Genomic DNA, 27,740 nt, shown 5'->3' with positions numbered 1-27,740 from the left:
AATGATGACTCCTGCCAGATGTTCTGTCCTCATGAGCTTTCTCGGAGATGTTTTCTTGTTAGAGTTTTTTAATAAAATGAAATTTCTAAATTGATTTTGGGAAACATTTAAAAAACTTAAAAGAACAAATGCTAGCTCAAGTTTATAACAGTTACTAATCAAAAATACAATGAAAATAAAGATGAATAAAATAAAAAGGCGTCAGTGAAGCAACCTCTAATGCAAAAAACCCCAAATATTACTAAATATTTTTGTCTAGTTTCTAGTTTAAATATCTTTTTGCAGGTGATAAAACTGACACACTAGTTACATTGCAGTGACATGAAGTAACTCGTTTTAAGAAAATAAGTAAGGGATAGCGCTCGATAAAGTGTGCATTATCAGAAATGAACAAACGCAAAGGAAGCCTGAATCGTCCGACGCTCTGGATGTTTATTCACCACGGTGGTCCCGGTTAATACTCGATTCTGATTGTGTAACAAGAGCCATCCAACGTGAGCGGTAGTTTCTACTTCGTCCGGCATTATCTCTTACTTATTTTGCAGAGACATGTAATTTTAAGTAATATCAGAATAGTTTTTTTATATATATATAATCACATATAATTTTGACAAATGTATTGTGAAGTTTGTAATTCTATTTTTATTGGACAACAAATAAGCATATTTTGACTGCTGTAGAGCTCAAATGTGATTACTTTTGAGTAAAATGTACATACATGTGTGTATGTATATCAATATACCTACTTTAAATATATAAAATTATCTTTTAACAAGACACACTAATTTTAGAGCGTAATATTTCCACTTATGAGAGTAATTCACATAAACATGAGTGTTTATAGCTGATAACGTTTAAATTTAGTCTTAAATATCAGGACATTACAACTTCTTTTGATAAATCTTACCAAGGCTTGTTGCACTAGTTTACGTTTTTTTTCTGCCTCTGAATTCTGTGAAGATTAACTCTGAAGAGGGAAAGTGAGGTTTAACAAAAAAACAAAGGTGTGGTTGTTGGTTTAGGTGCTTCTGGTGACTCACAGCAGGTAACAGGTGGACAAAGCCCGTAGATGTTCAGAGGCCAACAGGAGTTTAAAGTTACCACTGTTGACCGGTTTGACAAGAAGCCCCGTTTCTTTTTTGCATGCAGCTTTCCAAAGAAAGTGTTTGTTCATCATTTTCGCATTGGAACCTCTCGCAATAACAAGTCAGTCAACAAAAAGGGGGGGGGGGGGGGGGGGAATGTCAGATTATAAGATTAAGATAAAAATAGGATTAATGAACCTTTATGGACATCAGATTGTAGCCACGAAGGAAAATGTAGAGAATATTTGTTTTATAAATCAGGTGTGTAGGTGGAGAAACCGTCAGCTTCACAGACAAAACAGAAGACATTTTAGGAAAAACAAAACATCAATTTTTATTTTGAAATGACTGATTTTTTTCTTTTTGCCCATTCTGTTTTTCTTTTGACACTTTATTACACAGATGTCCATCACAATGCTTTTAAAAACATCAATTGATCAGTTGTTTTGAATTTTAAAAAAAATGATCTCAAACAAAAAGAACATTGAAAAATGGAGAGACAAAAATCCTAATCTTTAATGAGGGAAAGAGGGGTTGAAACTAAATAATTAGATATGCTACAACTGAGAAGTGGTTCCTCCTGGATTGGGATGACAAGCCTGGACCCACCACCCTGTGCTTTTTGAAGGAGGACAGCCCATCACAGTGTAGTGTCCACAGTCTCCCATAATGCCCCTTTCTCCACGGGAGACTAAGGCAGTCCAACACGGTAGGTTACAGTATTTAAGTGGTCAATCATGAGATGAGACACCAGAAGAAAAGGCCTCCATTCTCAGTTTCCTGTCAGGTTTTGTGATGCTGCTTAGATGCAGCTCTCATCAACCATGAGGGGAAACGGCGGGAGAATGGAGAGCTTTCCTTCCTGGAGGTCCAGTGTGTCACGACTTAGAATGTTGTGGCGTCAAACACGACGGCGAGCAGAGGGATTCAGTCTGACATCGCATGTGAGATGAAACGCTTCCACCCTCGTTTGCTTCCAATTATTGTTGAACAAACAGTGCTGCAGCCACCAAGGCCACTTCAGTTTGCTGTTCTGCGGCGAGGGTGGAAGTGATGTGACGGCTCGCCGACCGAGAGGGCGGAGCGTCGGGAAAGGAGACGAGGGAGACCTTGGCGGTCAGAAGCGAGCAGAACTGCTTTGGTGCTGGCGGTCAGTGCGATTTCGACAGCGTCGGAAAAGTGGACACAGATTCCAGCGGAGCAACAACACTTAAACACAAAGAACATCTAGATTGGATCCATGTAACAGTTTTCTGCACACATCAGTTTTTTTAAAACAACTTCAACAAGCAGGATCCATGCAGACTGTGAGCTTCCAGTTTTTGTTTTTTCAAGTGAACAAAAAGATATATGACGTCCCCTTTACCATTTCCCCCCCAAAAAAACTCATTTTCGATAGTGCGTGACACACTAACACAACCAATCTTCCAACACAACAAGATTGAATCTGTAAAAATGTTTTGCTATCAAGGAAACCCGTTAAGAACGCCAAAAAACTGTTGGTTTTTTAGCTCTGGACGACTTTTCATCTCGTTTTCAAGAGAGAATTTAAAAAAAGTTCAGTTGCGTTCTCATGATTAGGATAAGACTACGTGCAGCGTGCGACATTTTAAGCACAAAGGGACTGTGGAGTAGATTGGCGCTGACAGCAGCACATTCCAAGCAGCTCTGATCCGTCTAACCTACAAGCAAAGATTCTAACCTTCATTATTCTAGGTTTTTGTTTTTTAGTCGTCACTCGTTTCTTTTCCTTCCCCTCTCACCCTCTCCTCAGGCGGTAACAGCCCCCCCCCCGCCCCATTTTAGTCCAACCTGCCCTGACCCTCCCCTGATCCAGGTGACGTGTTGGACCGTGCCGCTCCTCTACTCGGCCTGAGCGTCGTAGTTGGCGCCGCCCGCCTTCTTCAGCTCCGTGCGGATGTACTCCTCATCCAGCTCCCGCAGGTCGCTGACCATGAACTCCTTGGCGAAGGTCTGCAGGAACCAGGAAGGAAGACGACTGTTATCTCATATCCAAACAAAACCGGAACCAGGAAGAGCGTCAATCTTTTAGATTTTGGTTTTATGACAAATAAAGCAGATTGACTCCAAATTACCGTAAAAATAGAAAAAACCTATCTGCCATTTTTAAAATTTGATTTCTAAAAGAATCTCCAGGAGGAAAGTTTTCCTTTGCTGCCGTCACATAGTGTAGTGATCACTGACTTACCTGCACAATGTCTTTGATCATGGTCTTGTCGGTGCTGATCTTGGCTCGCTGCAGCCCGCTGATGTTCTCGCCGATCCAGGTGATGAGGGTGAACTTGACCCGCTTGCTCATGGCGTCTCCTGTTGTAAACCGGACGAAGCCAAACAGACGGGAGTCGTCTGAAGAAGGACAAGAAAGAAAAAGAAAACGATCATTTAGAAAATAAGTGAACATACTTCATAGAAAAAGATTTTCAAAAAGAGTTCTGCTAAAAGGTAATGAAAAATCAGAATCATTTTTATTATCTATTTTTATTGTCGTTACAATAGAAATAAAATCAAAACTAAAGGTCATCGCTGTGCAAAGATACTATTTATAATTTAAAATAAATGTGGAAATTCACATCGTGATAAAAAAAAAAAAAAAAAAAAAAAAAAAATCAATATTACTACTACAAAACATGAAACGCATTTTTTGTGTTTTTAAATGAGTCTTTGTGTGAAAATACAGCAAAAATGCGTTTGTCCCACAAACAACAACAGAGTTCTGCTCCTCACTGCACTGCAAAGAGAGGGAGAGACTGCGTCTGCGCAGCCGGGAGGTATTCAGGTCAGTAGACTGGATGAGTTAATCTTTGGTGAGCTTTGCAGTCGTGTCACAAGCCAGCAGTGACCACGCCTGTCAGTCCAGTAGAGTCCAAGAATCAAAACAGGAGAAAGAAAAGAAAGTCATGGGGTTGAGGAGAAATCGAAACGTTCTTGCTGATGTTTTCGTCTGTCTGTCTGTCTGCGCAGGCCTAAAGGTTGGGTTCAAACAACCAGAAGCTGAATCAAAAATTAGAAGTATTTCTCAGCAGAAACCCATCTTTAAAAAAGGTAGATGACAAATTAACTTAATTTTAAATATAAAACTAAAATAAAACTCTGGAACTGTATGCTGGAGTGATTTTCTTGATTTATAACTAGAACTTCTCTGCTGTTGAGTGAGTTGCACTCCAATGGCTGAACCTGATCTTTTAGGCATTGCTATAATTTTTATTTTATGAACAGGATTAATTTTTAAATTAAAAAAAAAAAAAATAAGATAAAAAAAACAGAGCCAGGTGCAGTTCACCAAATAACCACCAGGGTTTTGTTGCAGAAGCAAATCAGTCCACACCCACTTGAATTTAGAACTACTTATTTTTTTTATCTAGACAGTTGGATTTCTTATGAACAAAACATGGTTACCATCATGTGTATTTTTGTTTTGTTGATTTAAGAGAAGGGGAAAAAAAAGTCAGTAGTGGTTTTAAAACTTTAGTAAAAAGGGTAGACACGCTTTCTTTGAACATTGTCACAAAAAATACGTTTTAATTTTGTTTAGTGGAAATGAAATAAAAGAAATAATAGAAATAAATTCTTAGCGAGTGGGAGAGGCCTTTTTGTTGACAAGCATTCTCCTTTTCTTAACGGCTCATTCTTGTCAATTTTCAGAAAGGATGGGGATGATGACATCACAGGTCACATGACTCCGCCCACAGGGCCATTTCTTCTTTTTTCAGGTGATAGAAATGTTTCCGTTTCTTATTTGTCATTGAAACCTGGTTGTCTGAGCTCATCTTCTTCTGCCTCATTTTAATTAAGACCATCAGATTACCCTTAAAAACTGGTTTTGGAGGCTAAAATGAACACGTTTATATTCTGAATCTGTAAATTTGCGTTTTCTCCTGAAATATTTTTAAGAAATAATTTTTACTTTTTTGGGTCTGAGGTTGAAATATCTTCATTTAAAATCAAATGTGTCCGTGTTGAGCGCGGTGGAGGTGATGCATGTGCGCGAGCGGTTTCCTTGTTCGCCGTCTAATGTTCTTCCTCGTGCAGCAGGAAACGACAGCAGCTGCAGGGCAAAGATCAAATGTTCTCGCGCACACAAATCCACACACAAATTCATTCAAAGCGCGCTGAAGCTCTGCCGAGTTGCGTGAAGGACAGTCGCATGCTGCAGTCGCATGCCACCGCATGCGACTGCAGCATGCGACTGTCCTTCACGCAATCTAACTGAAGCTCCTGACTTATCCAGTGGGAGGGACGACTAAAGGAGAATCTTGAAATCGAGGCAACTTTTCTTGAGGAAGTTCTGCTTTTGTGGGTTTTGTGCACACTCAGGGGTTTTTGTGCAACCAAGGAATCAGCATTTGGCAGCTTTTCCCTCATTCACAAACTTCTGGGTGGGGGGGGGGGGGGGGAGCTTTGAGATGAATAAAACAAGTCGCTGCGGGGGGAAATAATCATTTTCAAAGCGTTCACAGTTGTCTTTTAATCAGAAACTTGTCATTTTTAGCTAAAATAAAAAATCTGTGCCGTTTTCTAGGACATAGTTTCTGCAGAGTTCATCAGAAATGAGTCGTGGGCGGAGTTCCAGTCACCTATAAGTGAGAGCTCTCAGTTTACTCGCTCTCCCGCTAGCTTACAGTCCCCAAACCAGCATCAGCAACGCAACCAAAGTGGTGAACAATGCGGGAGGTGTCCAGCCGTACGGTTTAGAGCCAGATTCCAGCTCAGACGAGGATTTTTTGCGTCTGCTCCAGATATGAATAAAAGACACTTATAAATGTGTTTTTGAGCTTAATTTTCTTTGTACTTGTCTTCAATCATGAGAAAAACAACACAAAAACCACCATTTTCATCAGAGTGGGTCTTTAAGTTTGTGTAGGGAGAAAATAAACGGTGTTCACTCAGAATGATGTGGCCTTCTGGACTCATTTAGTCAAACTGAAAGTAAAACTTGATTTAAAAAATGTATAATGTTGCAATTTGTTAAAGAGAACCATGTTTGTTTGTTTTTCATTCGTACATGAAGTTATAGCAAAGATTATAGAGGGTTTGGAAAAATGCTACGGGACAAAAAGGTTAAAAATGAAAAGAAAATAAACAAATAAATGTTTTTAGTTTAAAGAATTACAGATCGGTTGATAAAAAGATCACCTTCAGCTGCTGTCTTCAAAATAAACCCTGCATTATTTTTATGAACCCGTTGGGGCTGCTGATAAACAAACAGAAGCAGCCACTGTGTCTTATCAGAGCAGCTTTGGTCAAACGTCTCACCGCACGGGTCACCAGATTGGAGGGAATCTTAAAGGTACAGCGGTTTGATAGTCGGTCCGCCCTTTGCGCCGCCGCTCGCTGTCACCTCTATGCCAGAGAGGAACCAACGTGAGTCCCTCCCCCCTGAGCAGAGGCCCGCCACGCCCCGACACTTCCTCCTCCTGCCAAAGTCTTCCTGGTTGATCTTCCCCTTAAAGCCACGCTGACTCTGCAGACGCGTTTCCGCGTGGAAGCTGTCTAGAAACGATGATGAGGCAGCACAAAGCCTTTGAACGACTCCGTTTAAGCAAACCTCTCTGCAGAGCAGAGGTTCTAAGCGACTGAAGTTCACGCTCAGTTCCTCTGAAAGCAAGCTGGAAAAACCAACACGTTGGATTTGAGCCCAGGGATCGGTGCTAAACCGGCGGAAGGTTTGCTCTGAGGTTTGCTTTAGGACCTTGTGACAGATGCCGCCAAGTCATGTCAGGGGTGCGAATCCTCGGATTTTAAAGCGACCGTCATCTTCATCATCCTCCAGAGCTGCTTTATGTTTTTAACTCAATCCACGATTCAAGTCAGAGCCTTTCTAATCCGCTTCTGTCCACATGGAATAAAGCGGTTCTGGTCCAAAGAAATTCAGAAATCAATCAGACAAACATCCGTTGTGGCTAAATAAATGCAAAAATACATAATTGGAGCATTAAGAATGTTTTTAAAGAAGCACTGTGGCATGGAAATGAAAGCTCTTCTGCTTCTTCTGACACTGTCACTTCTTAGAGTCCACACCAGAGGCTGGATTATTCCCCTCCCATAGGATCGTTAGTTCATTCAGTGGATCGAGATACGGAGAAAAGATCCTTTTTTCTGCAGAGGATCTTGTAACCCGGACGCACTGATGTACCGCTGGCTCCTCCCACGCTTCGTTTTTCTTTTGCAAAGAGACAGATTCAATGCTTAATAAGGAAAACAAGCCCAAAGTAGGAGGTGTGTGCGTGTGTACAAGGAACCAAACAGTAGACGAGTACAGGAAGTAATGAGAAAGCAAAAGAAAGAAGAAAAAAAGGCAGGAGTGAAGAAAAAAAACCCTGCCACACCCAACATCTGAGCAGATGCTTTTTACCTCCAGAGGGGAGCTTTTAGGATTTTTGAACCCTCTGAGGGGTGATGGGAAAGGAGCAGCTCAATCAATGCCGAGCGGACGGGTTGGACTTTGTTGCAGAACTGAAAGCAATCAATGACTGCTGTGACAGCGCTGTTGTAAGGCAGCCGCCACGGCGGTCTTAAAAGATTAGTGAGCATCCAAAACAAGCTGTGTGGCTTGGAGGCAGCAGTCAGGCCCAGAGGAAGATCAGGCAGATGGGAGCTCCTTACCTGTGCACAGCTTCTTGAAGTCCTCGTAGTCTGTTCCTTGTCCAGCAGGCACTATGGTGGAGCCCTCGTACTTAAAGGCGGCCCTGAAAAAGAAGCACAGCGGCATTAAAACACCAGCTGCAGGCTGCAGGCATGCCTCAGACGCCCATGCCAAAGGCTGCAAGGCTGCAGCTCTGTGCGTCACCACAATAAAAGCCCTTAAAAACAGGACAAAGGAAATTCCTTCTGCCCCGCAGGGCCTGATTTCTGGGCTGTTCGGGGACGACACCTCGGCCCCTGCCGGGCCCCACTGCGGCGGATCCGGGCTTTCTGGGGAGGGGGGGCATTTCTCATCGAGGGCAACACAGTGCATTTAGGTGTCGAGAAAAATAAACTCATTCAGACGTAAGAAACAGTGGGCGGCCAAAATCGAAAATGTTAGTTTTAGTGTCAGAAACATTGATTTCTTTTAAGGGGGGCTGGATTGATTTAAATCAGACGTCAACTCACCAGTTGGTCTCCGTGGAATCGTCCCTGACATCGTTGTAAGCCTCCCTGCAAGCCTCCTTATCGATCTGGGTTGCCATGTTTGGGTTTTTTTGGGGGGGTATTCGGGATTCAGTCACTCGAGTCGAGGTCCGCGCGGAATCGGATCAAACCGGGCTGCGTTTGACGGTAAAACAAAACAAAAAAAACGGAGGCTAATTTGCAAGGATACCGCTACACATCCGACAAGTCCCAACTGTTATACAAGCGTCTGGACCCGGTCAGGAGCGCTGTGGAGGAGCGTCTGGACGGCTCGGAGTTATCGGGAGGAGAGAGCTGTGCCGGCTGAGGAAGATCGACTCATTTCCTGGATGTCTCCACTTTATGGGCGGTGATGATGTGAGTCAATCAGGTCAAGAAGTTCCTCAGACGCTGCGTTCACCTCCTCCTGGACGACGATCGTCGCTAAGGGCCGCTCTAAAAAAACTGCACGTGCGCGCAGAGACTGCTTCCGGGAAAGGCTTTCACAATAAAACAAAGTCTGTGGGGGGAAAGTGATTTCAGCGTGAGTTCCGGAGAGCTACAGAAAAATAAGCTACTTAACGTACACTTTTAGTCAAACAAGAAGTCCGCCTTTCATCACATGATATTTGACAGTTCATTGTATTTAAAATGTCTTAATAAAGTTATACATATTTACAGGTAATATGATTTTAGGTGTATTTCCCAAGATCATTGCATTGCATAACCTAAAGATTAACATAAAAGCTATAGACACCCTATGTCTTTTTTATGTAATTCAATAAATTAGTTTAAAAAAGAAAAGTCCTACTTTAAGAACCTTTTATTAGTAAACTACAAACTAAAGAGGTAAGTTAAACCCCTTTGATCTCTTTTAGATATGTGCCAATATCATAAAGCAACACATTCTTTTACTATTAGAGTTTCCCCAATTTATATAGCTTCTTTCGTAGATTTATAATTTAAGATAGCCAAATACAGTTTTGGGCAATGATTATTGCAAATCATTTAGTTGTTTTGCAGGTGTGTTAGTTTGATTGGTTGGTTAGAATTTAGTGACATACATTTAAACAATATCTTACTACTTCCGCATCATTGTCAAAAACCTAATTTAAATTGTTCCACGTAACAAGAATAATGGACTAATGATTTTACGTGTTCAGGATTTAAATTTGCCTTGCCCAGTCCAAAACGTGAAAGACTCGCCATCGTTAGTTTAATTTTGAAAGGACATTTTAACGTTTCCGGTTTTTTGTTGCGTGAATGCTGCAATTTTACAAAACCCAGCGTGATTTCTGTAATTGATTTTTAATGCTTTTGTGTAATTTATTTTGAAATCACGAGATTTTCTTCATTTTATTATTATCATTATTATTTTTATTATTATTATTCAGAAGTTATTGCAGGGTCCTCTGGACTGGTTTATTATTTTATGCTTTTATTGTTTCCAACAACATCTACAAACCTTGGACGGCTCTTGAATGCAAATACGTACACCAAAACGAATGATATCAATGCGAGACGGTAGTTTTAAGGCAAAAAAATGAAACTTTATGGTCAATCAATAATTTATTAGGCTGACTGAAGGTCAAAGGTCACCCCCTTCCTTAAGCCCACCTATAAAGTGGCTGAGAGGATGAGCAACTCTTTCACAGCAGTAAGTGGAATCAGACAAATACCCTGATATAAGAGATCCTTATGCCAGGTGATCAGTTGTGGCACCATCCTGCCACCTGCTGGTTGAACAGCAGCCGTACAGGTGTTCCTCACCTGTAAATACTGAAAGCTACAGTCATTAGAAATAATTAAAAAAAATATTTCCCCCTCCAAATCTTATTTGATATATTGATTTGGTGCTTAGATTATGTTTCAACATTTCGATCAAGTACAGTAAAAATTGTGAATGTGTGAGGAACAAAAGACATCCGACTTTCATCTTTGCAGGGAAGTTATGTTTATGAGACTTTATACAGTTACAGATAAACTACATATATGCCATATTATTGTTGTTTTTATTATTAAGCAAAAAATACTTGTTCTTTTTTTCAAGTCAACGACAAAGAACTAAAAGAGATTTTAGAAAATAGTTGCTCAAGTTGCAAATTAGTATATAGAATAGCCTAAAGCAACTTCTTGAAGGCTTCTTCTGATATAGACAGAGTAGCAGATTTAGAGATAACAATATTATTGTTTTTTATAAATTATTCAAAATAATCTTAACATATTCCAAAAAATAAAATTCCCCAAAAGATGGCTAAATACCTTATTTGAATAAATAGTTGATACCATTTAAAAATGTTTATGTTCAACAGTTTTTATTTCACAATCTTACAATGTCCAACTTACTTTCAATATCTCTGACAGGTAAGGAAAGTCACCTCCAATCAATTCTTCACGTGCTTGCCAAAAGCTGATTGTGATTGGCTCTCCTGCCGGCTGTCACCCCTCAACTCGCTTACGTCAATAACAAGTTCCGGTTAAATCTTTTCGCTTCAAAATAAACTGTCAAATGACAACTCGATTTAATTTTCTTTTAATCGATGTAAACTCATACGGCTATGGAATAAATATATTTGAATTATTTTACTAAATTTAACCGATGTTTTTTTCCTTAACATATTTTAAATCATATTTACTTTTATTGTGATTTATCTGTGCTTAAATCTATGTGTTATCTTGCAGTGAAGAGGTAAAAAACATAGTTTTAAGTTCTTTTAATTTTAGCTTGTCACATAAAAAATACTCAGGAAAACTGTAACAGCTTTCGACTTATCAATTATCGTTGGAAAAAGTAAATTAGGCTATTCATTTTTTGTTTAATTTTATCGAAACCATAGAGTCGGAAAAGTAGATATTGTATTTTGAAAAGCTCAACAGGAAACAAACAAAGAGGGTTAGCTTTTAGCTAAACTAACAACATTGTCAGATGGTGCTGCTCATCTTTTAATTTTAAAAACACACGTCAGTTGTTCGACTGTAACAGTTTAAAAACAAATGATCTATTATAAAGGATCAGACGTACTCGTACTGTAGATGTCGTCGTTATCAAAACGTTTATTTTATGTAAATTTCTCAGGGAAATGTTTCGCATAAAACCGCAGCAGCAGTAAGTCATGGTTCTGCCTGAAAACTGAAGAACAAGCGGCAACATGTAAGTCAAGCTCACCTGGGGCCTGTTTCACAAAGGAGGTTCAACCAACTCTGAGGTCAAACCTGAACTCTGAGTTGGTCAATCGAGAGATTGACAACTCTGAGTTTTCAGTTTCAGAGCAGCTGATCCGCGTTAGATCAATCAACTCTGAGTGGACTGATTCGGAGGTGAGCGTGAGCACCGCGACTATAAGAAGCCATTATCAATGGAGCGCAGATATCACGAGTCACCATGGCAACCGTGAAAACAAAGAGGTCTGCGTATTTTTCGCCAGCTGAACTTGACGTGCTGCTGCAGAGTTGCAGTGAATATGAGAACATATTCCAGAAGAAAAGCAACACCGCTGCATCTGCAAAACAGAGACAGTTAGCGTGGAAAACATAGCTGCTCAAGTTAATGCCTAAGTTTGCATTTAAATCATTGTTATAAATATTGACTGTAATAACTTTTTAAATAGCGTAAGGTGTGAAATAAAAAATGGTGATATTTAGGTGTACTTTTGAAGTGTTATTCCTGGTGTAAATGCATGAAATGCTGCATAGTGTTCAGAACCAATCTGGGGAAAAATGCATTTAACGTCGATAATGTTTAGAGGACTTTATTGTTAACCTTCCCCTCTAGCAAACGTTGGTCATTTTAATATTAATACATGCAATTGTGTTTTTAAAAGTGAACTTTTGTCTACTGTTGAACCTTTCGCTGCGCAAAGACTTCCTTCTTTTCTCTCGTCTTTCCGACCGACAGTGGTCAGAAGCGCAGGGGAGATTTCCTTCAGGGCTGAAGGGAATTCTCCTTCGGGGTTCACTTCCCGTTGGAAACCCTCAACCTCCAGAGCGGAATAAGAATGACTCCAAAACAGTTATTCTGGGAATGACACCTTCTCCGTCCTCCTCATCCGTGCTCACCCCACCCCCCCCCCCCCCATCTGCACCTGCAATCGCCCCTCCCCTTGTCTCTCGTGGATTGCACCCCGCTCAGCACACACACGCTGCAACACTACCCCTGTATTGATCAAGTGGTATAGGTTTATATGGGATTAAGAAAGTAAGCAGTGCTAGAAAATTGTGTTTCCAAAAAGTAATTGTTACATTAATCTAATTCAATGTCCCTGATTTCATTTTCATGTAGATGCAATCCTGCAGGAATTAAAAGAAACATGGCAGCAGCTAAAAATGAAGTATAAAAACATAATTCAATCAGGTCAAATGTGAGCATGTCATGGATGTAGGCTTTGTTGACAATATTTGACATATGAAACATCTACATAGCAAGACCTAATGTTGTTTTCATTTTGTATATGTAATTGACTGCAACGAAAAACGGTAACGCTTAAACAAAAACGTATGGGGAAATGACAAAACATCGAGTCGAGGTCTCAAAATCCTCGTACGACGTAAATGTAATTCTCTACGAATTAATGCAGCCTCCTCGTCTATTGGGTCCTCCAAAAAAGGACAAGCCATTCTTGTCACTTAGATCGCGTGACGGAAATGTGGGCAATGAAGGTTAAAGCGAGAAATACCGCTTCGTCTTTAAAAAGGGGAGGGGACCGGCAAAAACTTCGAGTTTGGAGAATAAAACCTGCTCCCGACCAGGTTAGGTTCACAGCATAAGTAACCATGGATACTGACTCCGAGTAAAAGTTAACTCTCTTTCAGAAACGGGTTTGACTTACTCTGCTTTCTCTGGTTTGACAAACCTCCGATTCTGAAACGGAAAACCCAGGGTTTCCCTGATTTCCGGGTTTATGAACTCAGAGTTTACACTTAACCTCCTTTGTGAAACAGGCCCCTGTAGAACATAGTAAAAACAGATTGTTCCATTTTTCTTTTAGAGCTGATTTTGGTTATATTTCTATTTCTGATCATCAATTTATTAGTATTGTTACTGTGTTGTTCAAAGTTCCATACTTTTATTTTGAATTTTATTAACAATAATAAGAAACTTGTTATGAAACCTTGACGAATCCGCCGGGAAGTAGAAGAAGAGAGGTCTACTTCATGATGTATCAACAGTCCTAAAGCCCAAAACGCAAAATCTGTTATTGATCTACATGTTGATCAATTCAACACAATATAAAAAATTGTATATACTGTAACAATCCAGCCGGACCGTCACTTTCGTGGGGTGGCTGAAGCCAATTGATAATTAAGATGGCTTTGTTGGAGAGCTGAGCGTGCCCCATACACTGCCCGACCCCGATCAGTCTCAAGTATATATGAAGAGTCAGAGCACTGGAGAATCTCTATGAGCGCAGAGTCTGCTTAATCTAGCACACCCTAACAGCCCACACAGCATGGATTTGACTTCAGTACACAACCCTCTGACTCGAGGTTTCACCCTAAAGCTCCCCACTTCCCATGAGCCTTTGGGGCTGAAGGCAGCGCTAACCCCCGGGTCGCTACAATACATTTTTACTGTTTGTACTTGTTTGTATTTCAAAAAATGTTGTTAAATTGAAAAAACAATGATTCAGATTACAATTGGAGGGTGGTATTAGAAACTACCTTTGAAGTAATATTGCTTCATTAATTTCCAAATATATATATTTTTAATTGAAAATAACAGTTTTTGTTTTATCCCGACTCTTTTCTTGGAAGAAAAAAAAAGTAGCTTTTTTGAGTTTGTTCTTCTTCTTTGCACACATGCGATTGGTGTTTCCAGCTGTTCTTAATGCTATTTTAAAATATTAAAAGTGGACCTTCTGTGTTCTGAACACACAGCCGGTCCGTGGAGACATTATGGATAAACCGGGCCGCTTGTCTCGACTCCACAGGATCAGTGAGACTTCCAAGGTCAGCCTGTCTTTGTTTTCAGTTCACTTTAATGTTTGACCTGGAGACGCATACTTGTGTTGCCTTTAAGTTGTAGATTAATAGACTTGCACAGTTAATTTTTTTCTTCAATATGTGATGTATTTCATATTAAGTGTTCTACTTGCACCAATGTCTCCTACAAACTCCACAGAGTTGAAAGCCAGATTTGTTGCGTCTAAGTTGTGATGTTGTGCCAGCAGATGTTCTCCTCAGTGGGCCAGGCCATGGAGGTGCTGCAGGGCCTCAACGAGCAACGGAAACATAATCAGTTCTGTGACGTGGTGCTGATCGCAGATGACCAGCGAGTTCCTGCGCACAAGGCCCTGCTAGCCGTCTCCAGCGCTTATTTCCACGCGATGTTCACCCTGGGGATGAAGGAGGAGCACCAGCAGGAGGTATTCGGAAAAACACACCGCAATCACCTGCTAGCAAAATCCACTTCATTTGTTGTTTCATAAATCACTTAAACTAGGCTAATCTTGATAAAATAATAGATATATAGCCGGATATATTACAATAAAAGCTAATTATTTATGCATTAAGACTAGAAAATGTGTAGATTGTGTCTTTCTTATTTAGAATTTGCTGAAACCACACACTCTTCATTTGAAACTAAACAACAATTTGATCTTAACATCTGCAGCATCACCAGCGGTTTACTGCACTGTCCTTTAATGGAATCCTGCCAAAGTTTTATCAGTGAAGTGCTTTTAAACATGCAAAGTAGAAAGATTTCATGCACAATGAACTGTGTGCAGGTGGAGCTGGTTGGGATGTCCTACGTGGGCCTGAAAGCGGTGGTGGATTTCCTGTACAGCGGAGAGCTGATGCTCGATGGAAGAAACTTTGACTTTGTGTTGGAAGCTGCTCACCTCCTGCAGGTAAAACCATTGAATTGGAGATCTTTGAATTTCCTCATGTCCTTCCTCTACAGTCATTATACCTTTACTTGCTTCTGTGTGTTTTTAAAATCACAATTACTTTGACACCAGTAATTAATCTACAGGAAGGATTTATCCACCCTTTATGTGAGTACTGTAACTTCTAAAAGACCATTTTGATTGAATAACTTAAGTGCAATAAAATATTGTTGTTTTTTTCTCTCATGTCTGTATATTAAATACACAGTCAGATGTATTATAAGAGTTATTTTCTGAATAAGTTCTCTGGTTACTGGATATTGCATCTATCTATGCCACCATAGTCATATAATCTCAAGAATCATAAAATTTGTCACTTTATTTTATAAATTCAACACCTTAACGGGACAAAACTGTATATATTTCTATTGAAATAAATTCTTGCAGTTCCGTGGGAATCCCCTGTCTCCAAGTACATTTTATTGTAGATTATTTTTATTTATGGATTTATATTTCTATACATTTTTATGGATTCTAGATTGTTTTTCCAACCTCCAACCCAGTAACAGTGTTTTTTCATTTTGTTACCTAGTTGAAGATTTTTAGCTAATATAGTGGCCTCATATTAGTTAAGATATGCACACTGTATGGCACAGTATTTTCCAAAGACAATTGTTTACTTTTCCCAAAACCAAATATATTTCTGCATGAGTTGAAAGGTTAAGCTTGAATCTGAAAATAGAAACAATGAAATATTGGTGAGCTGCAGACTCAGCAGTGCTCAGGATCTAGTTAGTGGTTTAAACCCCCCCCAATCCAACCACTCATTGCTGAGTGTGGAGTTTTGACTGTTATGGGGTTGAACAAAACAGAGGGACATAATAAAATAATTCCATTTTATAAACAAGTTAAGCATTTTCCTATATTTTTTTGGATGAGAGTAAAAAGAAAAGTGTTTATATAAGCAGAAAAAGTTTGCAGTTACTATTATTATTCGTTCTATACTCGATAAAAGTCCCTTTTAGATTTTCAAAATATAATTATGTGCTAAAATGCAGAGTTACACTGATCTTACCATTTCTGGTTTTAAAATGTAATTTTTTGTGTGAAAATCTTTGAGGTAAAACTGTGGGACACAAACGGCACCGGTTTCCGATCGTCCCTCGTATCACGTTTGTACGTTTGTTTTACAAACACGGTGTCGTTCAGGTGTGGCGAGCCGTGGATTTCTGCTGCCAGTACCTGGAGCGGGAGGTGAGCGAGGACAACTACCTGTACCTGCAGGAGCTGGCTCAGCTCTACAGTCTGGAGCGGCTCGACGCCTTCATCGACAGCTTCATCCTCGCACGCTTCGCCACACTTTCCTTCACTCCGGATTTTCTTCGAAACATCACTCTACACAAGCTCACGTCCTACCTGTCCAGCGGTCAGGTAAAAGCCGGGAGTGGGAGATTTCTTTAATAGAGCCCCCTCCTTGTGAATTTCAGCTTTTTGCTCTTCACTGGCAGGTGCAGCATGAAAGCGAGCAGACGCTGCTGCAGGCCGCCCTGCAGTGGCTCAGCCAGACCCCGGAGCGGACCACCCACGCCAGGCAGCTCCTCTCCCATATTCGATTCCCGCTGATGCCGGTAGGAGACCTGGTGAGTCGGGTGCTTCCAGCGCTGCGCGCTCTGCTGCCGGAGGAGACGGGCTGCGAGGCGCTGGTGGAGGAGGCGCTGGGATATCACGCCAGGCTGAGCGCTCAACCGCTACTCCAAACCCAAAGAACGGCGCTGAGGGGCGGAGTGGAGCAGCTGCTACTGATTGGAGGAGAGGTGGGAATGTAATGAGTGTAGATTATTGGACTTTGGGTTGTGATGAATCTTTCTGCTCTTAACTGTCTTCAATAAAGAAATCTGCAGGTTTCTTTATTTAAGACAGTGTAGGATTAGATGCCTTGCTCAAAGACACAAAGACCATTTTTATTTAAAGTCTCACCCGTCCCCAGCGGTCTTTTAATTGTGATTATTCAATTTTTAGCTAAAGTGTCGTTTTCTAGGTAATAGTTTCTTAGAAGTTCCTTGAAAATTCACCTCTGAGTCGTGGGCAGGATTGAGATTAAGCAACCCCGCCCCCTTTCCACTCTCCGTTGCTGACAATTTGGAGCAGGGAGCTTGTGGCCCATCTAGCGGATTTTTTACGTCTCAAATAATCTCTTTGTCAAACAGCATTTTTATTCCAGTCTGCTCCTGATTCACAATTAATTGTATAAAGAGAAATGAAATTTTGATCTTAATTTTATTAAAATATAGAAATGTTGTAGATTCTGGGTCTTTAAACAACCAAATTCTTTTGTGACCTTTTTCTGATGATGGAGGGCATATAATAAGAAAATTAAGCTCAAAATTGCATCTAAGTATATCTCAAAAATGACATTTGGCTAAAAACAGCCTTATCAAACTTAAAACTCCAATGGAAACGTTTTGAAAATAGATCAAAGATGATCCTAGTGGGTCTTTAAGTACTGCTCACCTCGTCTTTCTCTTCTTCCCTGTTCAGGTGTTCGAGCGCGGGGAGGAGTTGAGCTCCAAAGTCTGTCGACTCGACGGCGAGACGGGAATCTGGGAGGTGGAGACCGAGCTGCCGGCGCAGCGGAGCCACCATTGCCTGGCGGTGCTGGGGGGGTTCATTTACGCTGCGGGCGGCAGCTCCTGCAGGGACAACGGAGGAGAGGCTGCCTGTAACCTGCTGTACAGATACGACCCTCGGCACAACCAGTGGAGCAGGGTAGGCTTGGAAATGGTGTCACTGAAGTCGTCTCCCTTGGTGTTTGCCATGCTCGTTTTTGCTGTGACGTTTGTCAGGGGGCTTCGATGAACCAACGACGGGTGGACTTCTACCTGGGAGCCGTGGGAGAGTGCCTGATTGCAGTGGGAGGGAGGAATGACACCGGAGCTCTGTCCTCTGTGGAGGTGTACTGTCCGGCGGAGGACTGCTGGTCCTACGTGACAGGTCTGCCCAGGTGAGACGTCTGCATCACATGACTGCCGCAGCTGCTGCAGTCCAGTCCAGCTCTCCCTCCGTTGATGTTCTCGCCTTTTGATTTGCTCATTGTTGCATCTCGTTGACCTTTAAAATCTCATATTTTGTAGCTTCACCTACGGACACGCTGGTACGGTCCATTGTGGTGTTGTCTACATTTCAGGGGGTCACGACTATCAGATCGGTCCGTACCGCAGAGACATGCTGAGCTACAATCCGTCACGAGAAGGCGATGTGTGGGTGGAATGCCAGCCGATGTCTGTGGCGCGGGGCTGGCACTGCATGGCCTCCCTGAACCACCTGATCTACGCCATCGGAGGCAGCGACGACCACGCAGACACCACTGAGCGTTTCGACATCCTACAGGTGGAGTCCTACGACCCCTGTGGCGGTCAGTGGACCCAGGTGGCGCCTTTGCTGCTGCCCAACAGCGAGGCAGGACTGGCCATCAGGGCGGGGAAGATCTTTGTGCTGGGGGGCTACAGCTGGGAGAGCATGGCGTTCTCCAGAGTCACCCAGGTCTACGACCCTGACAAGAACTGCTGGTCCAGGGGGCCGGACCTGCCCAAACGCATTGCAGGAGCGTCGGCGTGCGTGTGCACCGTTAAGCCTTTACCACCGTCACCCTTACCAGAGAAGAAGAAAATAGGACGAGACATAAAAGGAAGACCTGGACCTACGTAACGGCATGGCTGAAGCCATTTTTGGTTTTTCCTCCTGCCTGTAAATCTGATTTTTTTTTTTTTTACAGCTCTGAAAAAGCAAGGGAAAGTATTATTAGTCCCAAAATTATGTGTTTTTTTTCTAAACATGAGTAACCGTGAGATAAACAGTCGTTACTTTATATCTGTGGTTACAAATGTTTTGTTGTTGTTTTTTTAAATCAAATGATCCTAGGTTACAGGAAGGTTTCACAGAACTCGATTCAGGAATAATCTAGGCTGGTGAGGCTGATGTTAAGGTTAAGACAATGTTCTTCAATTTCTTTTATACATGTTATCTGTGCATTCCTACTAAAACCACAGGTAACCTGCAAAATAAGAGCGAACATAGTTTTTCTAAGGCTTTTCTATTTTTCTCTGCAATGACTGCATGGGATCCTACAAGCTGCCTTTGTCTGAATATCAGCAGTTCTACATTTAACCTTTTGATCTGCAAAGAAAAAGAAAAAAAGGTTTTTCTGTTACAAATAAAACACTCCTAACTAAAGGATCAAATGTTTTAATCTGAAGTTCATCCATACACAAAAATGTTACACAAATGGCACTACTGTAAATTATATTAAAAGCTTTTTTTTTAAAGTTTGCTCAAACTTTGTAGTAAAATAAAAAACTGTTTTTGCCTCATTTTATTCTAATGTGTAAACAGTGTGTTGATGGTTTTGGACGCAGTCAATACTGTGTGGTTTCTTCTGGGGCGACTCACTCAAAGGGGTAGTACGGGTGGGATTTTAATCTGAGGAGAAAAACAAATGTTTGTGTTCAGTACCAAAGTCTGGGGTCCAATCCGTGTAAAAGAAAATATTGGATACAGAAAAAAAAACGATTTAAACTCCAAAATGCAGATTGTAAACTTGAAAGAAATAGTGAAAGTTTGAAATACTAAACTTGAATAAACGATAAACCTAAAAAGGTTTGTTTGTAATTACTGCTGTTTTATATTTTCAACTCGAGTTCTTTCTCATTCTTTGCTTCCATTTCAGACATTTGGTTTTCAGAGTTTACCCCATCATTATTTGGGGGCGGAGCTTTGAGACCATTGGCTACCAGGACATGATTGACATGGGGCGAAGGAGGTGACATAATTTCCACTCCAAAACAAAGTCTGTTGTGTCCATCGTCTTTGAGAACTGGACTGGAGTGACTCCTCCCCCAACATGGCGACATCTGTTTTGCAAAACTAAGTCGACTGAATTGACTTCAGCTATTTTCTGTACATGACGTCACAAGTTGATACTTTTTTAAATCAACGTTTTCAATAATTCTTCAAATTTTTTACCTTTAAAATGTGATGCTTTTTAAATCTTCTATATTTCCAGTTTACAATGTGTCCTCTTGAGTTATTCTGAAATTTTTTTTTTTTTACAATCTGGTTTTTCCTTTACTTTGAACTGATCCTGATTAAAGCCCATCTAACAGTTTCATCCAAAAGAAAAGGTCTTCACATCAGACTCACTCTTCTATCCTGCAGCCTCTCCATCCTCGATTAAGGGACTTCAGGGTCGTCATGTCTTCTTCACTGAGTTGAAAATCAAAGATCTGCAGACATTGGAAGTGATGATTTATAAATATGGAGCAAACTAATTTATTTCATTCGATTTTTTTTACTAATCTGTTGAATTACTTGAAGTAAGTTCTTACCTTTGTGTTTTGGATGATATGATGAGGTTTGTCACTCTTGGGGATGACTGAAACTCCCTGCTGGATATGATACCTTAACAACACCTGAGAGAAAACAGCCGTCAGAGGCAGACGTGCAAAAACACTACAGGCGTTTGCAGCAGAAACGCACCTGTGCGGCGCTGCGTCTGTGCCTTTCTGCGATCTGAGCGATGACCGGGTCCTCCAGGAGCTTGTGTGGATCAGTCCCACATTTGAACCTTTGAGGGACCAACAGCAAATTCAATGTGTCAAGAATCAAGCATCTACAGTCATCCAGAGTGGTTTAAAATATGTATTGAAAGAAGGATCCAGCAAGGAAATTCAGAAATAGCTCAGAGACAGAAAACAAAAGGAAGTCAAATACAGAAAAAAGCAAAAAAAATAAAAAGAAACGTGACTCAAAATGTGACATTCACAGCAAAAATGATGCAAAAAGTAAACAAGAGCAGAAACTAGAAATTGTTAACAAGATGCAAAATGTTAAATCAGTAGATTAATCAGTAGATTAGGGCCGTTGCAGATTAAATTGTAATGGAGTCAAACTCCAGACCATGAGGGTCAGTTTCCCACATGTTTTCAGGCTAACCTGCCATTGTAGCATCTTATTGGCAAAGCACACCTGATCCAGGTAAACAGCAGGATGACGGCCCTCGAGTCTGACACCCCTGATTTCGGGTTTGCTGCACAGGGTCTCATCTAGATACCAGATATTATTTCTTTGGCTGCTCCTTTTAGAGGGTGCTACATTGAATAATCTTTTTTTTAAATAGTTTTATTGACATAACAAAAATAAAAGTAATATTACGTTTTTCTGTCAAACTGAGACATATTATAGGATGATTGCATAATTCTCTGCACACTCCTTCATCCACCCTCATGTCCTTTTTCTTCAATATCTTGCTGAGCTTCAGCCGATCAGCTTGTCCGTGGAAGTAGGAAGTGTTGGGGTGAACAAGCTTTTTCTATCTGAGCTCTGAAGCTTTGCTGCTAAATGTTAGACAAGAATCTTCACTATTCATTTTTAAAACTCGACTCAAGACCCTTTTTTAAAGCCAAGCGTGAGATTTTGCTAAGACATTTTATTTTACATTTTAAGTTTTATGGGGTTTTTTTACCTTCGGGTTTTTATTAATTTTTATTCACTTATTTATTCATTTTGTTTTAACTCTTTTAGGGCTTTGTTTCCCTTTTTATTGCGGTGAAGCGCTCTAAAAAGATGATGATGAACCTCCTCTTAGGTCTTCTTCTTGGTAGCTCCAACCTCTGCATCCTTTTACCAGCATCATCATTGTCCTTCCTTTGTTCGAACATCTACCAGGATCTGTTCCTCTGATGGATTAATTCCAGATCCCGTCCATCCTTGTCATTCCCAAAGAGAACCTTCTGCCTAGTCTCTCAGCAATAGAGTCCAACATGGCTTCAACACCTTTCCATTCATTCCTGCTGACACTCTTTGGTCAAACATCACACCTGAAACCTTCCTCCACCTGTTCCAACCTGCTTTTACTCTTCACCTTTTTCCTAAACTCTGTCCTGCTGTGTGTAGTTACAAAAAATGTTTAGAACATGTTCAGAGCTTCTGGTTTGTTTACAGACACTAGGAACCTCTTACTCGTCTGGAGGCCTTGCGGGCGAACCGAACGGACTGAAGGCGGTCAGGGCGATGTTCTTTAATTTACAGAACTCTATCATGTCCGCCTGAACCAAGTAGGGGTGCAGTTCAACCTGTTAGAAGAAATAATGAGAGATTAAAGCCCCCAGCGGAATTTTATGTCACGCATGCACTGCCCGCCCTCGCAATCCCCCTTTGACCCCGCCCTCACTGGCTGAGTGCAGGCTGCACGCCTCTCACTCTCCCCCACTGCCCCTGCCACCCCAGTCAGAGTGTCAGGAAACAAATTCGTTAACACTTTTTTCAAAATTGCGGCTTTTCTGTTGGGTTTATTTCCATAGCAATCAGTTTATTTTTTGCTCACTGGGGGGTGACGAAAAAAACGATGTAATTTTTAAAAGAATCTCCGAATGTACATTTTTGGATGTTCTCTGCAACTGAGGTGTTTTGTTAACAACACCCTCATCCAGTAATGTTCATATCATTTTGTTTAGCTGGAGCCAGGGATTCATGTATTACATTTTCACAATATTCCGGTAAAAAATACATGAGCAACAGGGGAACACCACTTTTGCTAGCTCGCCACGCTAACGTCGTTCATAATCAACAAACTTTAAAACCAATATGTTTTCCGAATGATGATCGAGGAAATAGGAGGTGATTTGCAGATGATGCAAAAAGTGATATTTATTTTGGAAAATTCAAGATGGCGGCCTCGTCCTGAGGTCAAAGGTCAACGAAGGTAATGAAAACCGTATTAACAAAAGTGTGTTTTTTTTTGTCATTTTGTGAGAAAATGGGATAACTGACAATTTTTACACTTTGCAAAAGAAGGGCCAGCAAACAATAGGTCCTGTGGCCATCCCATAATAGCATTAAAACTTCATTTGTATACTTGGGTTTTGGTTTCGTTACTAGATTTTGAAATATTGTTTTTGAGCCTCATAAGAGATTTGGGCCCCAATCATTTTTTGATGGTTTCTCCTGATTTATATATATAATTTTTATTTTTATTTTGTGAGAGGTTGTTCACTATGTCAATAATTAATTTTCACCAGGTACTAGGTGTGTGCAAATTTTGGTGAGTTTTTGGCAGGGCTGACATTTCCGCTCAGATTCGCAGTATAAAACAAGAATATGTAAACAATCTGGTCCTTGCGGTGCAGGACTGCTGCAGGAGTCAGGTGAGGTTTGAAGGACACCTTTAGCCTCTGTCTGTCTAGTTGAGAAACCAGTAATTTTACTATTACAAAAGTGGCTTATCATTTTAGTACAAATTATTGCCATTCATCAGGCTGGTTTCTGGTGTTTTTGTCTATAAGGTTTCACAATTTCTTTGGGGGAGTTTTGATTATTGCCAAATCTGTGATAGCATGTTTGCTTTAAGCCAGAAAAGCCATGAAGCACTCCAAAGTAACCCTAAACATATAACATTGAATAAAAATTAAACACCCCAACGGCAAACATGACAAATTTCAGTTTAACCCATTGCAGGAACAACCTGTAAAGGACAACTAGAGGAGCCCAAAGTGTCATCAACAAATCCTGAAGGCCTCAGAGATGAAGTGAAGGTCTAGCGTCTGTGCAGAGGAGCCCCAAACCCCTTTAAAGTTTATTTCTGTTCATTGTTCAGCTAAGAAATAAATAACTGAAACCTCCTCTGTAGACCACCAACCTTATCTTCCACAATCCAACACATCAGCTTGACGTTTTTGAGTTATATTTGGGTTTTTGTAGGTATTTGCTGACCATTATGACCAACAATTCTCTATTTTCTACAGGTAAATGAGCAGAACGACCTTTAAGAGTCCGTCTCTAAAACGAACCAAGGTTAGCAGGAAAGATTTCTGCACCATGCTTTTTTTTTCTACTTTTAAAAACGAATACAATCAGAGTTTAAAAGAAAGAAGAACAGAGTTTTCAACAAAAATACAATCCACCTGATTGACAGCAGGAGGAACTCTGCACAGAGCCAGGAGCCTCTCCAGCTGCAGGATGCTGAAGTTGGACACGCCGATGCTTCTCACCTTCCCGGAGGCCTGCAGAGCCTCCATGCCCTGAAATATGGAGACAATCCATTTCTGATTAACTTTAACGGAACATGTTACTCTTCTGTCATCTTTGTAGTACTGTAACAGAAATCCCCAAAATGTAAATTAACTAGCTCCTTTGAGGTTTTGTTTGCATCCACACAGTCAAATCTATTAAAACTGGGTCACAAAAACTTAATCTCAGAAACCAAAATCATTCAGCTGCACCCCATATTTCCTACTTTTTTAGTAAAAAAGAAAAGAAAAAACATTTAGAAAAACAAAAGCAATTTCCAGATTTAAAAATGAAATGTTTAAAAGTTTTAGACTTTGTTTAGACTTTTTTTTTTTAAACTGAACACTAAAGGTTTTAGTGATGTGCTTGTTATATAAACAGTCAACTTCAAATTTCCCTGGAAGAGGCCAAATGCGACTTCAAAAGTGAGCACTTACCCTCCACACATCAACATAGTCGATGTCAGAGGTCAAAACTTTTCCATCCTTCATTGGAAAAAGTTCATCCCCAACTTTCTGCAGACAAAAGTTCAGACAAATGAAAGGAACTCGTCCTCACTCCACTACTTCTTTGAAGGGCAAAAATCAAAATTACTTAAAAGTTCTTAACAACAAATTTAGTGATGTTTCATTGCAACAGGATAAAAAAAAACTCCTGATATTCATTTAATAAAATAAAACACGCGATCTCCTTCTTTCAAATACCCACTTTGATCCTCTTTTAGCTTTAAAAGCCTTCCCAGAGGTCTTTTATTAGGATGATGCTCTTTTTAGCCAAAATCTATAATTTAGTTGTGGATGGGACCAATGGTGCGGAACAACCCCGCCACACCTTCCCATCACATCCCCAAGCTAACATTATAGATGCAACAAAAAATGGCGAGCACTACTAGATCTATCCAGCCGTACAGTTTAGATCCAGATTCCAGCTCAAACGAGGAAAACAATGACGTACATGGATTTATGCATCAGAATGGAGCAGAGCCGGACGCAGACTCGTGGCCCAGCCAGCGTATTTTCTACGTCACAAATAAAAATAATCGTTAAACTGCATTTTTTTCGTCTGATTCTGATTCACGACCGATTGAATAAAGAAATTCTACGCTTGCTTTTCTTAATTTATATCTTCCATCATCAAAAAAAAATGCTTAAGTGCAAAGAAAAAGACACAATTTTAATCAGATTGGGTCTTTAAAACTGGCTTCTGTTATGAAATAAAGTCGTTTAGTTATTTAAATAAAAATTTGACTTTTACTTGATCACCTTCAGGAAACTGAGGCAGAATAGTCCCATTCAGGTGATTAAAAAAAATATAAATTTCTCAAGTTGAAAGGTAATGTTTTTCACACTAAATATATTCCCCTTCATCAATTTCCTAAAATAAAATATGCAATCAGGTAAACTCAGTAAATATGGGGGGGTGGGGTGGTAGACTAGTTTAAAGACGGATGCTTAACCTTTAGGCCAACGGGGAAATGTACGAGGTAAAGGTCCAGGAAGTCCAGCTGGAGATCCTTCAAAGACTTGTTGAGGCACAGAGGGATGTCCTCTGGGGCATGATGGGTTTCACACAGCTACAGACCAGAATTCAATGAAACAGCATTAAATCATCAGAAAACATGACATAAAGCGGGAAATAAAACATTTCCTGCCAGACCTTGCTGACGATGAACATGTCCTCACGCCGAATGATGCCCTGCCGCATCTTGGAGCGCAGAGCTCGCCCAACGTCCACCTCGTTGCCGTAGCTGTAGGCCGTGTCTATGTGGCGGTAACCAGCGGCGATGGCGGCCTCCACGGCTCCCTGGACGGAGTTGGGCGGCAAATGAGAGGACTGTGAGGAGCAGAGACATCCAGAGGAAAAAACTCCTGTCAAATTCCTTTTGTTGTTTTATACAGACTAGTGCAGTGTAATGAAAATTTAAAAAAGCTTCTAAGTCACCTTTATGATAAAAAAAGAACCCTAGTACACCTCTATTTCTTTTCTCCAAAAGAAATTTAAAGAGAAAAAAAGAAAATATGGACAACATTTAGCAGCAGCAGAAAACTCAGCACAAGCTCATCATAAACTGAGCTGGTTTGGGACGAGTTGCTGAGTCATAAAAAAGTAAACAAACGTTTGTCAGGGAAAAAAAAATATCAGAGGTAACACCTTTCAGCAGAAGAAAAACAAACACATTCTGTTATGCCTTCATTTTAATTCAGTAACAGTTTCTAATAAGAAGTAAACTCTGTTTAACTATAAAGCACGTTTACTTTTACAAAACTGAACTGTTTAGCATGTTCTAAACCCAAAACAGTTACGATCTTTGGATGAAGGTACCTTCCATGTCCCCAGGCCAAGAATAGGCATGCGTGAACCATCGTTCAACTCTATGAGTCTGGGCACCCGAATGTCCTCGTCCGAGTCCATCTCCTTCAGCAGAAAAAAATAAAAAGAAACTATTCAGAAGGAGAAGTGCAGCGTTTGCTGTCACGGTTTCCTCTTCCTCCTTTTTTTTCTAGTTCTGCTTTAACTCTCTTCCTTTGTTGGTTTTCCTATATCTCCGTTTTTTCCCCATAGGTTTCTACACCCAGAACTTCTTCAGTCGTTCCTTATCATCCCAGGAGTTAATTATTGTCCAATGTTCAGAGAACTTCACCAGCATGTAGTATTTATGAGTAAATAATAACTTAGAGCAGGCCCGTCACAAAGGTCACTTTTCTAGTTTCAGCAACACCTTGCACACACACACACACAAATACACCCACACTCGTGCACCCACATGCACACTGGCACAAACACACATAAGCACAACCAGACACACCTGCCCCCGGCATGCACAAAAACACAGACACCTGTGTGCACACACACATATACACAAACACACTCACACAAAACCTGTGCACTCACATTCACACTGGCACAATAATTACACACCTGCACACAGACATGCACAAAAACAGACACCTGTGTGCAAACACATATACTCAAGCACAAACACACTTGCACAGACACAGACCCGTGCACAGGGATTCAAACCGACACAAATACACAACTGCACACCTGTGTTCACACCCATATACATAAGGACACACAAACCTACAGACACACAAACACACACGGGTACAAACACATGCAGAACTAAACACAAATGCCCATGTACCCTGACACAAACATACACACTATGGTTGATGGTTTTGTAGTCATTTATAGTGGGGGGTCTTAACCACAAAGTGACGTCATGTCCATCCGCAGTCCGGCTGCTGTACAGCTGGAGCTAAGATAAGATTACATTCTGCAAATTCACAGATTTCCGTTTCTACTTTCTCTTTACATTTTCTTTAGTTTGCTCTGTTTTGATGCATGACATTTGTCAAACGCGTGGAAAGCTCAGTCAGGAAAAGGAGAGATGGGTTTATTAAGACTACTGACGCACCTGGAGAGTTCGGTCCATTGACTGTTTGGTTCGGTCAGAACCATTTTCCGTCTTTGTGTCATTAATTGTTGTCACTAAGAATCGCTTCTGTTGTTGTTCATGCTAACGTCGCGCTTGTCGGTGTTTGCAGAACGCTTAAGTTGTTGCATCTCATGGGTTGTTGACTTGATGGACTTTACGCGCTGAGCTTTCTCGGCCACCGTAGTAGGCAGACCATCGTGTGGACACCAGTGACATCTA

The 27,740-nt window shown here is 40.7% G+C and overlaps 3 protein-coding genes across 4 annotated transcripts; 1 reads left to right on the top strand and 2 right to left on the bottom strand.

Moving 5' to 3' along the window:
• Positions 1-1,445: 1,445 nt before the first annotated feature.
• On the bottom strand, positions 1,446-8,635 carry cotl1 (coactosin like F-actin binding protein 1). Its single transcript, XM_004069826.4, has 4 exons — positions 8,199-8,635; positions 7,710-7,792; positions 3,295-3,452; positions 1,446-3,059 (listed from the first exon to the last, which is right to left on the bottom strand). Exons 1-4 carry the CDS (start codon positions 8,273-8,275, stop codon positions 2,949-2,951), a joined length of 429 nt encoding a protein of 142 aa, XP_004069874.1. The 5' UTR covers positions 8,276-8,635; the 3' UTR covers positions 1,446-2,948.
• Positions 8,636-8,822: 187 nt separating this feature from the next.
• Positions 8,823-19,674, top strand: klhl36 (kelch like family member 36). Its single transcript, XM_004070172.4, has 9 exons — positions 8,823-11,346; positions 14,070-14,141; positions 14,363-14,557; positions 14,921-15,043; positions 16,232-16,453; positions 16,531-16,836; positions 17,561-17,788; positions 17,866-18,023; positions 18,154-19,674. Exons 2-9 carry the CDS (start codon positions 14,088-14,090, stop codon positions 18,725-18,727), a joined length of 1,860 nt encoding a protein of 619 aa, XP_004070220.1. The 5' UTR covers positions 8,823-11,346; positions 14,070-14,087; the 3' UTR covers positions 18,728-19,674.
• Positions 19,249-27,694, bottom strand: LOC101171575 (aldose reductase-related protein 2). Of its 2 annotated transcripts, none has more exons than XM_004069825.4 (11): positions 27,501-27,694; positions 26,405-26,497; positions 25,739-25,915; positions 25,539-25,655; positions 24,520-24,597; positions 23,977-24,093; positions 22,037-22,149; positions 20,555-20,642; positions 20,404-20,487; positions 20,219-20,301; positions 19,249-19,498 (listed from the first exon to the last, which is right to left on the bottom strand). In XM_004069825.4, the coding sequence occupies exons 1-11, from the start codon at positions 27,516-27,518 to the stop codon at positions 19,465-19,467; spliced, it is 1,002 nt and encodes a 333-aa protein (XP_004069873.1). In that variant the 5' UTR covers positions 27,519-27,694; the 3' UTR covers positions 19,249-19,464. The 2 variants fall into 2 exon arrangements, with proteins under 2 accessions (XP_004069873.1, XP_020559897.1); XM_020704238.2 differs by having other exon boundaries at positions 25,739-25,885.
• Positions 27,695-27,740: the final 46 nt, after the last annotated feature.

The sequence above is a fragment of the Oryzias latipes genome, chromosome 6, assembly GCF_002234675.1.
Source record: "Oryzias latipes chromosome 6, ASM223467v1".
Lineage (NCBI taxonomy): Eukaryota > Metazoa > Chordata > Actinopteri > Beloniformes > Adrianichthyidae > Oryzias > Oryzias latipes.
This window is presented reverse-complemented; position numbering and strand designations above follow the sequence as displayed.